Here is a 16,885-nt window from a genome sequence, read left to right as displayed (position 1 = left end):
GGAAAATTCAATCTCAGACAATAAAAAAGATAAAAAGTTTTCACGGTCATTAGAAGATGAGGCGGGAATGGCAGGAAGAGAGGGATTTATAAGATGGTTAATAGTACTAAACAGAAACCTTGAGTTGTGTTTATTACTATTAATCAAGCCAGAGAAGTAGGCAGCTCGCACATCTTTAATGGCTTGGTTCAGTTTAATCAATAACTCCTTCATGAAGGTAGTGAACTTCAAGTTTAGATTTTTTCCAACTGCGTTCAGCTTTCCTTTATTGCCTTCTTTGCTGTCTGATGTTGTCATTGATCTAAGGGGTTGTATAAATAGTTGGGACAGCCCTTGAAGTGTATGGTGCAGAAAAGTCAAGGGCTGATGTACACATTTCATTGAACCAGCTAACTATGTCATTAATATTGGTGAAACGAGGAGGGCAATTGGCCAGACTAGAAAAGAAGCTGGAGAACGTGGCTGCGGCCTGCTCATTAAAGATGCAAGAGTGGATTATAAGTTTCTGAGTTCTTGTAGTTGGAAGTAAGGATGCATCAAAGGTAATATATTTGTGGTCAGAGACAAAATCGAACTTATTCAGCAAATTAAGAGACATGTTCAGGGTAAAAACTAAATCAAGAGTGCACGTGCGGTTATGTGTGTCGACCAGAGACATGCTGCACATGTTTAAAAGACTTAGAAATGTTTAAAGAATGTGTGGCAAATGAGTTAAAAGGATTGTCAACATGAATGTTAAAGTTACCACCTATAATGGCCCTATCAGATTGAAGCACCAGAGAAGACAGTAACCCATAGAATTCAATGAAAAAAACCATATTTGAATTAGGGGGTTGATAAATGATTACACAGCTAATTGGGTCATCACACATCATTTTAAAAGTTTAGATTTCAAAACTGTTAAAAGAACCAAAACTGAATGGAGTACAGCTGAAATACCCCCACCACAGCCTGTTAACCCAGGTACATTCAGAAAATGACACCTTGGTGGTCAGAGCGCCACTAAAGGGGACATTCCCCAGATTTAAGCCAGGTCTCAGTAAGGAGTAGGAAATCAAGGTTATGGGATGTAATTAGATCACTGAGAATGAAAGATTTATTTGACACAGACTGAGAGTTTAAAAGTGCAAAGACAACTGGAATAAGGAGCTTAGCTGAAGTGGAATTACTACAGCAGACTGTAATCAAATTATCTGACCCAGCAGTTGAATACACAGAATGCATATGATAGTGGGTATTAAGTCTAGACATAATCCTAACAGGAATAGTAATAGAAGGAATATCTGACCAAATTTGTATTGGCACCTGGTATAATGAATTAGTGGATTCAAATGTAACTGTTGTCTATAGTTGTGTCTTATGTTGAAGCTGTATGCAGCCTGGGTTATTATAAGGGGAGAAATGTCTGTGTTTGTAGACTTAGTTCTGTTATACTCCCCTTTGTTTTGGTGAATAGGATGTTGCCTGTGTTTTCAGTTTTAAAAAAAAGAAGGGACGATGAACATGTCTTTTAAATGTTATGAGCTATTATAACATCTGTTGTCTTGTCAAAAAATATCAATTTAAAAAAACCCTATATAGTCTGGCTTTAACACACAGGTATCACAGATCTTCCCATCTAACTCTGCAAGAAAGCAAATTTCCCAAAATGTTGAACTATTCCTTAAAATATAAACCTTATTCTGCTGAAATACTAAAACTTTCCAGAATTTGGCTTTAAGCTGATCAGTTACCATATCCTTAAAGCTTTTTGTTTACCCAAAAACTAACCAGACATGCTCAGGTTGTCTTAAATGTTGCAGCAGAATAAGATCAGGAGTTGATGAAAACTAGAAGACCTCTTATTGTTAGGAAGTAATACTCTATTGGATTCGACATTGACTTTTTAGAGTTTTTTAATCTTTCTTTGTAATAAATAATATTCTTCCTGCTGTCGGCTTGAGGTTCTTTTTGTCTTCCTGCTTCTTCGTGTCAGTCTCTTATCCTTTAACTTCCTATCTCTCTGTCTGCCCCATCACTCTGTCTCCCTCTCTCTCTCTCTCTCTTTGCCAAAGGCGATAGAAAGAGAACGGCCAGAGAAGTACCGAAAGCTTCAGGAGGCAACACGCACGGCGCAGACCCTGGTGGAGCAGGGTAATGTGCACACATACACACACTCATTCACATGCATACACACACATGCACGCACGCACACCCTGTCTGTCCCCATGGCAACGCCTCCACCTGTCCCACCCTCTCTCCTTGTCTCCATAGAAACACTGATAGAGAGAGGAAGAGACAGAACGAGAGAGGGAGAGAGATGTTTCTTCTCATCCGTCCTCTCCTCTGTCCTTGTGCAATTGTTGGGGCTTCTGAAAGCAGAGAAGCACTCAATTTATACTTTTCACTTTTCTTTTTTTTTTACTCCTGCTATTGCTTTAACCTTCATCCAAACAAAACATGCCAGAACATTCTTCAACTTACTGCACTGTGTGCATGTGTGTGTGTGTGAAAGTGAAGGAAAGAGAAAGACTTTATATCTGTCCTTTTATGTGCCAAAATTCTGGCAAATACTTGATATGTTTTAATGTAATATGAAAGATTCTTTTGCACTGGGTGACATATCCTTTCATTACAAAGAGTATGGACATGTCTGTGGCTCTCAGCTTTTTTATGGGCCTAAAACCAAGACCCAAACCCAGTCTGTATCCACACCTTTCAGACCCGACCCGACTGAACCTGTCTGATAGTTGAGACCTAAACCCAACTCAAAACCCCAGGCTGTATTTTAGTTATTTCTTCTTCAAAGACAAAGTTATATGCTTGTCTTGGTGAGACTTACACAAAAGGCACTTATAAAAAATAACTAATCTGACAACAACAACAGAGCAACACAGAATATGGCACAGTAGCCCACCAGCACTAAACATATAGCGTTATAACTTCTACTAGTCAATTAGTCACAGATTTAGTGGCAATACATACATTGAAGTCAAGTTACTTGAAAAATGTCGATATCAATTAATCATATACATTTCATATTGATAATTTAAAAAGTTATGAATTACATTATTTTATTAACTCAAGAGCAAAAGTAATTAGTTACATTATGCGTTCTACAGTCCCGACAGTCAGTATTTGGACAGTTAGACATTTTTTGTTCTTCAGGCTCTGTGCTTCAGCATATTCAAGTTGAATTAAAGTAATGGATGCTACATTTAAGTGCCAAGTCTCAGCTTTAATTTCAGTAGGTTTAAATCAATGTAGACAGAACTCTGTTGGAGATATAGCCCTTTTAACACATATTGGCCAAAGTGCAGGGGTTCAAACATAATTTGGACACTTGGCTACTAAATGTTTCTTGAGCAGCTGTGTGTCGTTTCAACATTAGTTCAGCACAAAAGAGCTTACCTTTGGCTCAGAGTTGAGAGCTGCTATTTAGGTTGAGGTGGAGTTGTCTGTCAATATGAGGGGTGAAGAATAATAATACAATACAAAGTGCTTCACAAGGGCAGCAAAATAAAACAGGAAAATTATAAAATCATTAGATTAAAAAAGAGATAAAAGCAATCCAGTGTAAGATAAAAGTCAAGTAAAATCTAGAAAGGCTCTCTGATAAAAGTATGTTTTAAGAAGAGATTTCAAAGGAGTCACTGACTCAGCCAGCCTGATTTCCTCACGGGCCCTGACTGCAAACACACTGTCCCCTCTAGTTTTCAGCCCAGCTTCTTGCCTGTGTACCGGCTCATATCGCACTATGAAGAAGATAATAATGAGACCAAAAAACAAAAATATCTATTAGAGAGATATCAAAGGTAGTTAGTTTGCCAAAATCAACAGCTGGGTACATTCCAAAAGAAGCAGGTGCACACAGGAAAATTTGAAAATGGTAAATGAGACGTGGCTGGCAGAGTCAATCTCCTAATCTCAATCCAATTGAGCTGCATTCCACTTGCTAAATACCAGACTAAAGGCAGAGAGCCCACAATAAGCAAGAACTGAAGGTGTCTGCACTAAATGCCTGGGAGAGCATCACCAGGGAAGATACAAAGTGGACAGTGATTTTTCATGTCAAGGACCCCTAAACTGACACAAATTAGACCACGGACCCCCATTTGATAAGATTTTGTCCCAGGGTCCCCCATCTGGTAAGACTTTTGCTTTTAGATGTTTTATTACAGAAAGTGTAGTGGTCATACATTCTGTCATTGTGTTACTTATGGAAGGAATTATAGTGAAAATAAATGATTCCCTGTTTTGCTGGGGACCCCCTGGAACTCACTCAAGGACCCCTAGGGGTCCCAACTTTGAAAACCACTCATCTATGGGTCCAAAACTTCAGCCAGTTATTGATTGCAAAGGATTTTCCACAAAATATTAAATATGATGATTTTGTTTGACTTCAAGCATATCTGTCCAATTACTTTTGAACCCAGAAACTTTGGTCTCTATGTATTAAAATGACTAAATCCCCCCACAGTTCTCTCTATACTGATGTAAACCTACTCAAATTAAGACTTGGCACTTTAATGTAGTATCCATTACTTTATTTCAAATTGAATGTGCTGAAGCACAGAGCCTGAAGAATAAAAATGTGTAACTGTTCAAATACTTAATATATCTTTTGTTATCCAGCCCAGCTACTAATCCCTTACACTACTTGTGACTTGTTACTTCATGTTACTGTCATATATCATTAGGTAATGTGTAACTGCCTAACATTGGTCACAAATATATAGTTTCATTGTTTAAAAGGCTCAGTAATTTTCTAAACCAGCTGATCACTGTAGTTTTTAGCAAACGTTACTTAAATGGAAGGGAATACTGCATTTGTTGGGGCCTATTTTCAGCAGCGGATTAATACACATTTTGTACTCTAGAGAGTATTTCTGGCATCAGGGTGGCTTGTGGGTGATTGAGTCAAAATAAACTACAGTGTGTGTGTTCATGGTAATGAAGGAACTTGTCACTCAGTGCAACAGTGTGGCTCATTGACATGTTTTTAACAGTTTTTAGACAACAGTGGAGCTCTATGGCACAGAATAATAAGATATATCAGATTTAAATAGTCACAATACTCATTAGTAGATCAATTCATTGATAGTTTTGGTCTTTTCATGGAATTTGTTGACAATAAGAGAAAATACAGAAATATCTTCATTTATACCCTCATACAGTATTATTTGATCCCTATCTCTATCTTACTCCTTTTATCATGTTGTTCAAATGGAACCCGTTGCTCTATTGATACACTATGTCGTTGACTTCTTCAGGATTACATGTGATTCCACTTATTAAGCATTAAGCTTATGCTACTGTATTCATAATAACCTGTAGTGGAAAATAGCATCAGCCAAACACTTGTAAATGTAAATGGGACATAAGAGAGGCACGATTACAGGAAGAAGAAGCAATCTTGAGCCAGTTTGTATGGTTGTATGCCAGATGAGACATGCAAGCCAGGACGCCGCCTTTTCCAGTTTCAATTATCATCCAGCCGATGGGGTTCACTTTGCCCTTTTAGAGACAGGAGCGTGAATCCATCTTTGTACAACTTTAACATTGATTTTTCCCTCCTGGAACCTCTGGGAGGTTTTCATTTTCCGGGCACTGGAGTTTTACGAGCACTTCAAATTGGCCATTTACATCAAAAAAATGTCAGTTACCGGTGAGCGTGAATGAACAGTGAGATGTGTTTGTGTGTGTGTGTGTGTGGTTGTGTTCAGTGGGCAGGCAGATAAACAGTTTTTGGACCTTGCATTTTGTGTGGAATATCGATGGCTGGCCTCACCTCTCCTACAGATGACATTTACCAGATTCTGTGTGCATGGCGTGTGTGTGTGTGTATTTATGTCTGTCCCCTACAGAGAGATGAGTCGTGCCCGTGTGAACTGTGAAACATGTATCACTGTGTTTGTGTGTGTGTGTGACAGTCCTCTCTCTTTCTCTGTCTTTCTCTGTCTGCCCCCGCCCCCAGAGGGGACTCGTGCTGATGACATTGCCCAGGCAGCGGAGCAGCTGAACCAGCGTTGGGTGGGATTCTGTGCCCTGCTGGCAGAGAAGCTGGCATGGCTGGCTTACCAGACAAAGGTACATATACACACACACACACACACACAGATTATTAGGCAATTATTTTCATATTTTGTGGAGACTGTGGACTAAAAATGGACCAATAAGTGTTGATATGTTACAATGGCATGAGATTTTTATGGTTTTTGAAACAAACAAAAAAGTATTGTTTCTGAATGAATGTGTTAAAAGTGCAGGTGAATAGCACAGAATGGAGCTCTAGCCAGCCCTTTTATTATGTATTGACTTTAAACAACAAAATTGCTACCCAGTTACAGAGTTTGATGTGATATGACTCATAGCTGTAGATGGAGTTCGGCCATTCTGACTTATGCAATTCTACTGCAAATGAGGTTTGTGAAAGTTTGTGACAGTTTGTGAAACAAGACAGATGTTGCGTGGGTGTTTGTTTGTGTCTTTGTGGGAATTGAAGTGACCCCATCTTTATTTAAAATGTTTTTTTGTGTGTGTGTGTGTGTGTGTGTGTGTGTGCCCTGCAGGTGCTTGCCTTCTACAGCTTGTATGAGCAGTGTGAGCAGGCTGTGGACAACAGTGAGAACTGGCTCAAAGTTCAGCTGCCTCCAGCATCTGAACCAGAACCTCTCAGAGTACAACTGGACAGATGCCGGGTGAGTGAAACGAAGTCAAGTCAAGGCAATTTATATAGCACTAAATCACAACAGAAGTCATCTCAGGGCACTTTTCACATAGAGCAGGTCTAGACAGTACTCTTTAATTAACAGAGACCTAACATTCCCCCCTGAGAAAGCACTTGGTGACATCGGCAAGGAAAAACTCCCCTTTAACAGGAAGGAACCTCAAGCATAACCAGTTGATTGGCGGCCAGTTGCCCTGGCTAGTTGGGTTGAGAGAGAAAGGGAGGGGGGGGGGCAGAGAAGCACAGAAACAACAATAATAACAATAACAATAATAATAATAATAGAAATATGACAAATAATAATAGCGGTAGCAGTGAGCAAAAATGACTAATAATACCAGCAGCAGTGGACGTCAAGTTGGACAGCAGGAGGAGGAGAGAAGGTGTCTAAGGTGTTTAAGGTCAAGCACAATAACTTTGGTTTTGTCTGAGTTTAGTAGCAGAAAATTGCAGGTCATCCAGGTATTTTATGTCTTTAAGGCATGCTTGGAGTTTAGTTAACTGATTGGGTTCATCTGGCTTCATTGATAAATATAATTGGACATCATCTGCATAACAATGAAAATTTATGTTTCCAAATAATATTACCTAAAGGAAGCATATATAAGGTGAATAGTATTGGTCCAAGCACAGAACCTTGTGGAACTCCGTGTCTAACTTTTGCATGCATGGAGGATTCATCGTTAACATGTGCAAACTGAAATCGATCTGATAAATAGGATTTAAACCAGCTTAATGCTGTTCCTTTAATGCCAATTAAATGTTCCAGTCTCTGTAATAGGATGTGATGGTCAGTAGTGTCAAATGCAGCACTAAGATCTAACAACACAAGTACAGATAGAAGTCCTTTGTCGATGCAATTAGGAGGTTGTTTGTAACTTTCACCAGTGCTGTCTCTGTGCTATGATGTATTCTAAATCCTGAATGAAAATCCTCTAATAAACTACTCTTATGTTGAAAGTCACACAACTAATTGGCGACTGCTCTCTCAAGGATCCTAGAGAGAAAGGGAAGGTTAGATATAGGTCTATAGTTGGCTAAAATGCCCGAATCAAGAGTAGACTTCTTAAGAAGGTTTAATTACAGCTACTTTAAAGGACTGTGGTACATAGCCTGTTACTAAAGACACAGATCACATCTATTAAAGAAGTGATAACTTAGGGTAAGACTTCCTTAAGAAGTCATGTGTGTTTGAGTCCAGCCTTCTTCAAAACAGTCTACCATTCTCTGCTCACACCCATACTAACAAACATTATATAGGGGAACGTTATACATGGTCATTGATACATTTCTTTTCATAAACATGGATGTAACATTATTATGTCAACTATTTAATATTAGATTTACTCATACAACATTTTATTTGTTTAGGTCAATTTATCATTGCCTTACATATTTTGTTTTGCTTTGTTTCATTGTCTTGTTATAATTTTATGTCATAGTTTTATTTCTTCATTACACAGTATCTATATTTATGTGGCTTGTTTGAATTTCTGTCTCCTTTCATGCATCTGTTTGTCACAGCTATTTTCTGTAAGTATTTTTATGTTACCCATACCAAGCCCTATTGAATGATTCTATTTCTCCCCTTTTTTTTTAATACTTGAAAAATGGTGCAAACAAATGAAGAACAGTCAGTCAACGTAATACATTTCACCATAGTTTTTGTTTTCAAAGCTTACTCTTTATTCAGTTTAAGTCTTTTCATCATAAAAAGGTCATTAATGAATATTTTCATCATAGTGTTTGTTGATGTATTAAACACTACATCAGAAGGATGTTTGGGGGGCATAGACTCTGGTACATATATATACTACAAACTAAATACTAGTTTTTATTTCAGAACCTGCTATATTTACATTAGAACATGATGCTATTTCTTCTATTTAAAATAATCCTTAGGATTTATAAAGTGAATGGATGATACCAATTCCAAACTGTAGTCTTGTTTACTTCATATTAAAAAGAGTGACTGGGAGAATCAGTCCAGGTGAGTTGCAGGTAAGTAGTTCAATATTCTGAACAGAATTGTCCTGGGGTTAAGGCTTTAAAAACAGCACAGTGTTATCCCCCCATAACACCAAGTAGGTTAACACTCTAGCCTAAAGCCAAAAGACACACTGCTTATTCATGAATAATGCTAGAAAACAGAAGCATTTATAACCTCCACAGAATATATTTTCATAAGCTGACAGTTGGTGGCATGATTTGCCATAGGAAAGGTTGTTTTAAAAGTTTTAGCTTAAATATTTTATTTTCTCTGAAGTCTTTTCTGTTTAATATAAAGATAGGATCTCTGGAATCATTGATGTATGGGAACAGGTCACAGCAGGTGTATGTGTTCTCCATTTGAGTCTATGTGTGTGGGTGTAAAAGTGTGGGCACACTTGTGAGGGAAACCTTGTTTGTGTGTATTAGTCAGCAGTAGAAGCTAGACATATCTTTCAAAGAAAAGTCAAATTTCAACACTCTTCCATCTCTCCTTTTCTCTCAGCTTCATCTGATAATTTCCCTGTCATCTTTTGTCTGGCTCCATTCTTATTTCTCTCCTTTTTTTTGAAAGCTCCCCATCCTTGCCTTCCTTCCTTCCACTTATGTGCATGGCCCCCTCTCTGTCTTTTTGTCCTCTGTCTGACTCTTCTCCCTCAGTCTTGTGCTCCTGCACTTTAATCATGCCTCCCCTCCTCTCATATCTTCTTTTTGAAGTTTGTTTTTTCCAGACCTGCTTGTCACTTCTCTTCTCCCGTTGCTAAGATGTTATCGCAATGAGTCGTGAATGCGCTTTAAGCCTCCCACAAATGTATAGAAACATTTGGTTTAAAAGAATGGTTCAACATTTCCAAAAATGCTGTTTTTCGCTTTCTTGTGAAGAGTTACAGTACATGACAAGATCAATGCCACTTTTGACTCCGTAAACAAAATATGAAGCTACAGCCAACCAGAGATGAGCTTAACTTAGCATTGAGACTGAAAGCCAAGGAAACAGCTAGCCTGGCTCTGTCCAAATTTTTAAAAAATCTACCAGCACCTCAAATTTAACTATTTAACGTGCTATATCTTGTTTTTTTAAATGTACTCAAACAGAAATAGGCTTCTTCTCCTTCTTGGCTAGGCACATTGACTCCCTGCATATACCTCCTCTTAAAACCACAACGTGTCATTTTTACATTTCAGTTTATGTATAAATTTAAGCTTTAGAGATGTGTATTGGCATATTTTTCAACCTTGCACAGAGGCAGGCTAGCTGTTTTCTCCCGCTTCCAGTCTTAATGCTAAGCTAAGCTAATCAACTCCTACCTCTTGCACCATAGTTAATGCACAGACATGAGAGTGATATCAATTGTCTCATCTTACTCTCGGCAAGAAAGCAAATAAGCCTTTTTCCAAAAATTCCTTTAAACAATTCTTTTAAATGAGTCCCATGTGGGTTCAACTCGAACTATAAGAATACATTAGCAGGACCTCAAAAACTTGCAAAAAGTAAGGAGGTATAACTACAGTATTAAGAAACATAGCAACACACAAACTGAACCAGCAGAATGCAGAGTTGATTTAGCAAGTGCAGCAACTTTATTGTGTTTCTGTGAAATCCCTCTCTTTCCATCCTGGAGCAATTCTACAAATAACAGAGAGGCGGTTTTATTTATTGAATAAATAAGCCACTCTAGAAACGAAAATGTGTACATGAGCCAATTTGAAGCTGTAGGATACCCATGAAACTGAACCCAGTGTTTCCCTGAGGATAAGGCTCTATATATCGAGCAAATGTGATGGGTTTTGTTTGGACCTTAATGGTGAACTGAAATTTTACTGATGAGAAATAATGTAAAGTTAAACTCTGAGGAAGGTTCATGATCTCAATAGTTTACATGGCTGGTACACAGACAACCATAGCAACTCATTATTTTAAATCTGGCCCACCTTCTCAGTCTGTTACTGCCAGCTTTACTGATACAACCACTGTCAACGTTATCAGCAGCTGTGCTGCAGATAACATTTAACTTTTACAGCTGTCAGGCGCTTCTGTCTGTATTCCTTCACTTCCTGATGTGCCTTCTGGACATTAGAGAAGCTTCTGTCTTAAGGTGTGTGTATGTGTGTGGATTAACCCACTTTAAAGAACACACACAAGTCTTTGAGTACAAAGATAAGGCTTCTGGAGCTCATTCAAACACTTTTGTCCATCACCCCTTTCATGTTGTTTGACCAACCCAGTGGATCTAAGAGAAGCATACAGCACCCACCCAATATTAAAACACAATGCTCTGAAACCACCACAGCATTTCAATCCATCTAAACAACAGGCTGAACACACTCACTGAATACTTTGAACAAGTCAGTTATTATGTCTTGGAAATGAGATTGCCTTGAAAGTATAAAATCATAGCTTATCAGCTGCAACTAGGAACAGCAGGCCTACTGTATCAAGCTTTGGCTTTCTCCATATGTGGGAACAGTGTGCATGGGGCTGTAGGATCAATACTCTGTATAAATTGTTTACAGTAGAGGGGGGTGTCTCTGTTGGTAGTCTTTCCAAAACCAAAAAACAAGAGCAAAATTGTCAGAAATTGATTAAACTATTTGTTTGTCTGCTCTAAAAGAAGCTGCAATTGTTAGCATAGCTCCACTGTGTGGAAGCTGTCCTGGATGTTTCACATGAGTTTAATGATATTAAGTTCAAAAAGTGTCAGCGCCATATTTACCAAGTGCAAATATGTGCAGTCAAATGCTGTTCAACTTTAGCTATTTATTTTGGTGGTGAAGACAAACTGGATTTTGAAAAGTATAAAAAGAATGATTCAACTATATACCTGTTCTTCTCTGATGATAAAGCAGTGATTTTTCCTTCTCCTCTCAGTGCAGTTTGAAGTTCAGGAGAAATAGTTTCACGGTTACATTTTGGTTTTGCTGAGCTGGTCCAATTTCCTGCTTGACTTCCTATTGATTAACATTCAGGACTGTATTTAAACATTTCTGTAAAATAGAACTGATTAAGCACGAGGCAAATGGAGTGGAACTTTGAAAATGAAAACACAATACTTTTCCACAGATCAGTTTTTATTGTACTAGTCCATATGGATTAAACTGATTTTTTTCTCATCAATATCCTGCATGCCAACAAGAAGGGAGTTGGCCAGTGTGGTTGACTGACAGTCTCACCTCGTATCTGTTCATCCATGATCTGACCTTCTTTCTCCCTCCTTGTCCTGGCAGGAGGAAGTAGCTCGCCTGGCCTCACTGCAGCCCCAGGTGGAGCTAATGGAGAAGCAGCTGAAAGAGCTGAAAGAGGAGAAGGAAGGGGAGGACCCTGCAGCCTTCCTGGACGCCGACATCAACGCGTTCAAAGAGCACTACAATAAGGTCCTGGAGGATCTGAGGGCGAGAGAGAGACAGCTACAACTGGGTGAGAGAGGAGTGATACTGATTCACTGCAAAAACTTAATCCCAGCACTTCATTTAGTTCAGAGCACAGGAGTTGACCTTGTTTACTACACTTTTTTGACCCATGTTTTTGTGTAGGTGCCTTTAATTTCAGCAGTTGGTGGGTACAGTTTGTCAGTAATTGCTGCTTTATTAAAATTTAATTGAAAGTTTTACGTTTCTTATTTTTATAAATTTGGACATCATGCTTATGCTTCATCTTATGCTACTACATCAGCTTGACTGATATATGGGGACTCACCAATGCCCTGATATTGTCTAAACCAATCATCCGGAAGTGAAAAAAACATTAAAGCTGCATCAAAGAATTTGAAAAACCCAAAACAAACTCACAGCAACGGAGCCTTGATCTCTGACTTAAGGCCTGGTGACACTAGCATTTAAAATTGCATAATTTTACAGCAAAATCAATTAATTTCTATGAAATCACCAGGATCAGTGGATATGCTCATGGGAGCATATCTGTGCACATTTTTTCACGTCAAGGTGAAATTTGACCAACAGCACACCATCTTCACCTTTGAAGGAGAATCCAAAACGGAGGAAGTTGTTGTCGGTTATTAGCTGTGTTGCGCCATCCACTTTTATTTAGCATCCACTGCTCCACAAAAGAGCAAAAGTTTTGAGACACTAATAAGACAGGATGGTACCAATACAGCTCTTCAACTTATTATCGTGTTAGCGACCAAGCTAACAAGCTTGCTAACAGACAGTTGGACAGTCATGGATCAAATTCATTTTCTGTTGTGACCAGGCCTTTATCAAGTTCTCTTCTTTAACATGTTAGCAGACTTAGCACACTTTAAGCGATGAGGGCGTCCCATTTGAGTGCTCTTTTTCAACAGCTGATGATTGTAAGTCTCAGTAAATTCTTTTATCTACCTAAATCTCCTAGTTTGCTACAGTAGGTGATCATCAGCTAGAGCATATTTACAGTCCTCTTAACAAAACTGCTTGGCAGGGTTTCACTATGACATTATGGCAGCCATGTGGATACTGCATATGTGTGGGTGTTTGTGGTGGAGAAGCAAGACTCCAATTTTAACATCTAATTCCAGACTGAAAATCCAACTAAAATAAAATATTACAGCACTGACTATTAATCACTCAGTGCTGAATGAAAATCTGAAAGTTTAATATGTAGTATTATTAGGACTTTGTAGGCAAATCATTGGATATATGGATAACAAATGGCTGCAGACTGGATGCCCTACAGATGTTTAACAATGAACTTGAAGTAATGACCTGTTGCCAAATTGGACCTAAAAATTCCATGGAAAAAAATGTGTAAAAGCCTGAGCATTTTTATCACGCAACAGAGTACAATTAGAGCTAAGTGAAGTTTGATATTGATGTATATCCTGTGATAAAAAGACGAATCCTGCTAATTTGATTTTGGCAGCATACTGGGTCTGGTTCCTCTTTTGTGTTTTCTGAGACTTATGTAGACTTCCAGTACCTCATCTTTTCAAAACTGAAAAATCACCATTTTCTATTCATATTTTGACAGATTTTTCAGGCCTGTGTAGTACTCTTCATTCAGCTCTTCGGAGGATATATGTGACTATTCAGTTTTCTGCTGCTGAAAGTCAGCCTTGACAGCCTGCTGTAGCCCACACATTGTATCAGACAGATTTGGAGTGGCAAATGTCTCTACCCACAGCAACAACAACCCAACATTCGGTACAGACACACTTGTCCCGGCTTTTGGAAAATGGAACGAATCCATCGAGATCACGCAACACACCGGCATCCTACAGACACGTCTTATAGTGTGGGTAGATGCAGGGATGAATAGCAGCACTGTTTCCATATGATCTGCTCTCCAATTACTACCTCAAGCATTTATTTATTTGACACCATACAGCATGGCATGTGTTGTAGCAGATTTTTAAAAAAATAAATAAATCTGACACTTATATTACATATATCACTGATATTATAGTTATTATTTTATTTCACTGGCTGAGTTGGAAATGGACTAAAAGATTCAAACATTCACTATGCTTAGCCTTTATATAGAATAATACAATAACTCTGATTGAACAGCAGGATGCACTGCCTTTTAACTGAATGAACTCGATGCAACAAACATCCACCTTGTTGACGTGTCCTTGAGCAAGATACTGAATCTCTGCCAGCTGCAGCGCTGAATTAATGCTCCCTCTGACCTCTGACGTCTGCATAGAGAGGGCAAGAGAAAAGAGAATTTCCATATGGAGATCTGTAAGGAGTTATTAGATTTAACGCTGACATCAAACACATATTTGGGCCAAAGTCCAGATGTGCCTGATGTACCTTATATTCAGACTGAGCACTAAATACATTTTCATGAGATAGAAATGCATAGAGTGATAGTGTAAGGAGTGAAATGGATACAGCTTTGAAGAATTATTCATTCAAGTAGAAAAACTTGAGAATTCAGCTGACATCAGTAAAGCAAAAGCTTCAAGCTGGACTCTCCATTTCTCTCCACTGCTGACAACCCAAAAAAACTGTCCATCGGGTATTTGTAACCAATGTCCATCTCACAATAACATAATGTAGGACAGATTTCTTCAAGAGGACACGATTCTGCCGTTCCAGTCGTTTTTGTTGGGTTCTTTTTTCAAGAACAAGTACTGGCTTGCAAGAAGCCATGCTTTAATCTTTCTCTCTCCCTCTCTCTGCCAAGCTGTTTTGAATCAAAACTTCTCCCTAAAGTATTTTGCTATAGAAAATACCATTTAAAAACACAGCCATGAGGCGCCCCAGTAGCCCAGCGGTCACGATGCATACCACATAACCATCTGGCCACTCTCTGCCCCTGTCTCCAGTCTCTCTGCACTTCCAGCTGAAGGCAAAAACTGCCAACAAAATAATATTCAAAAAAAAAACAGTCATGATCAGTTATTTTGACAGGAAAAAAACAATTTATCATGCAGCTGTTGAATAAATTAAAACAGAGTCAGCAGTTTGCCTCGATGTCAAAAGAAAAATGTCAAAAAACAACTTCACAAAGGCTCTCCTTAACTCTCCATATGTCCATATGTAACATAACGTCCAACACTTCACCAGCTGGCTAAACCTCTTCCATTCTTCACCAGCTCAATTCATTTATACTAAGTCCCGCTTGGCTCTTTAGACTTCACAACACACACATAAAAATAACTCCTGTAGATTCCAGGAAAGTTTTAAATTATAAAACCTTCCTGGTTGAAAAATTCACAATACAAAGAGTAATAACTGGCCATGTGAGCAGATGGAGGTTTTACAGATGTCTCTTTTATAATGGAATGGGTAAAATGCTTTTTGGGTCGCAGATTTTTTATTTTTTTGTTGTTTTTGTTTTTTGTTCTAGTACTACAAGAAAATTACCACAAATTGGCTGCGAAGGCCGAGTGGCCAGCTCTCTTAATACAGCCATGTTTTGTTTTATATATATATATGAGTCCTGCTTCTAAGGTAAAATGTTATTGGTTAATTTTAATGTCCCTCTGAAATGTTGCTTTTTTTTGCTGTATTGACAAGGCCATCTACAAATTATAGAGTGAATACCTATGATGGAGCTCCCTGACATGTTTATCACTATTTATCATTATTGTCTCTAACACAGAAACATTTGAGTGGTATTGGGAGGGTTCATTTTGACCTAGAAACATTTAGATTTTTTTAGCAAATCATTTTGAGAATACAAATAAATATAACATGAGAAGTTATACTTTACACAATGAGATTTATGTCATGTTAGGCTCTCTGTGAGGAATCTAACTGTTCCCCACTTCTAAAAAGTAATGCTGAAGCACATTTCAAAGTGCTTTGCATTTTCAGGTAAAAGGAAATCAATGAAAACGTCATTCAAAGTGCCACCCTGTCACTAAACATGCTAACATTACATGTCACCAGGCCAGTTTTAGGGCTACTTTACAAGAGTGACTCAGACAAATGTGTGAACGTGCCGTCAGTGCTCACCCATGTGCTTACACCTTTTCACCTGTCTTCATGGTGAGCAGCTAGTGAGAGTGTCAGTGAGGCTTTTAGTCCAATTTACAGTGCCACTCTCCACTGTGTGTGTGTGTGTGTGTGTGTGTGTGTGTGTGTGTGTGTGTGTGTGTGTGTGTGTGTGTGTGTGTGTGTGTGTGTGTGTGTGTGTGTGTGTGTCAAGATCCATGTGCTTTCTGTGACTTGGTCAGTAAAAGCAATGACAATGAGACTTAATGAGATAGAGAAAGAAGCTGAAAGCTGCAACCATCAAGACAAGAAAAACTAAATCAGACAGACGCTGTGACAAAACCAGAGCGGATAGCTGTTTATACCAGTGAGGGAGAGAATGATGGAAAGAAATGAGAAAACAAAAAATATAGCCACTGAGAAAATGAGACACAGAGGAAGAGGGGAAAAGGCGTTGAAAGAGAAAGAGTGGGAAGAAAGGAAGAGAAGGAGAGGCAGCTGGAGAGAGAAGAAAAGATAGAGAAAATTGCTGACAGCCAAGCAGACAAACTATACTTCTTTACTCACTCAGACAGCTTCTACCCTCGCGCCACACACTGCGCTTTTCTCACCCACGCCACGGGTGAGATATCCAACACACACACACGCATTCCACCGCTTACACACGGACGGGTACGGGCGTGCGTGCACACACACATACTGACAGATTACTGTGCTGAATTCCTGAGGGCTGCAATGGTTGAGAAGCATATAGAGAAGAATTTCTCTGAAAGGAATTATTTAAATGATATTTTCCCTTTTGTG

At 38.7% G+C, this 16,885-nt stretch overlaps 1 protein-coding gene across 9 annotated transcripts in view; it reads left to right on the top strand.

Annotated features, from left to right (window-relative positions):
* Positions 1–16,885, top strand: part of dmd (dystrophin) — a 320,693-nt gene that overhangs the window by 171,709 nt on the left and 132,099 nt on the right. For all 9 annotated transcript variants that reach the window (XM_044344903.1, XM_044344899.1, XM_044344896.1 and 6 more), the window contains 4 exons: positions 2,055–2,133; positions 5,957–6,069; positions 6,552–6,680; positions 11,924–12,113. In XM_044344903.1, coding sequence (XP_044200838.1) covers positions 2,055–2,133; positions 5,957–6,069; positions 6,552–6,680; positions 11,924–12,113 — 511 coding nt within the window. The remainder of the gene's footprint in view (positions 1–2,054; positions 2,134–5,956; positions 6,070–6,551; positions 6,681–11,923; positions 12,114–16,885) is intronic.

The sequence above is a fragment of the Thunnus albacares genome, chromosome 24, assembly GCF_914725855.1.
Source record: "Thunnus albacares chromosome 24, fThuAlb1.1, whole genome shotgun sequence".
Lineage (NCBI taxonomy): Eukaryota > Metazoa > Chordata > Actinopteri > Scombriformes > Scombridae > Thunnus > Thunnus albacares.
This window is presented reverse-complemented; position numbering and strand designations above follow the sequence as displayed.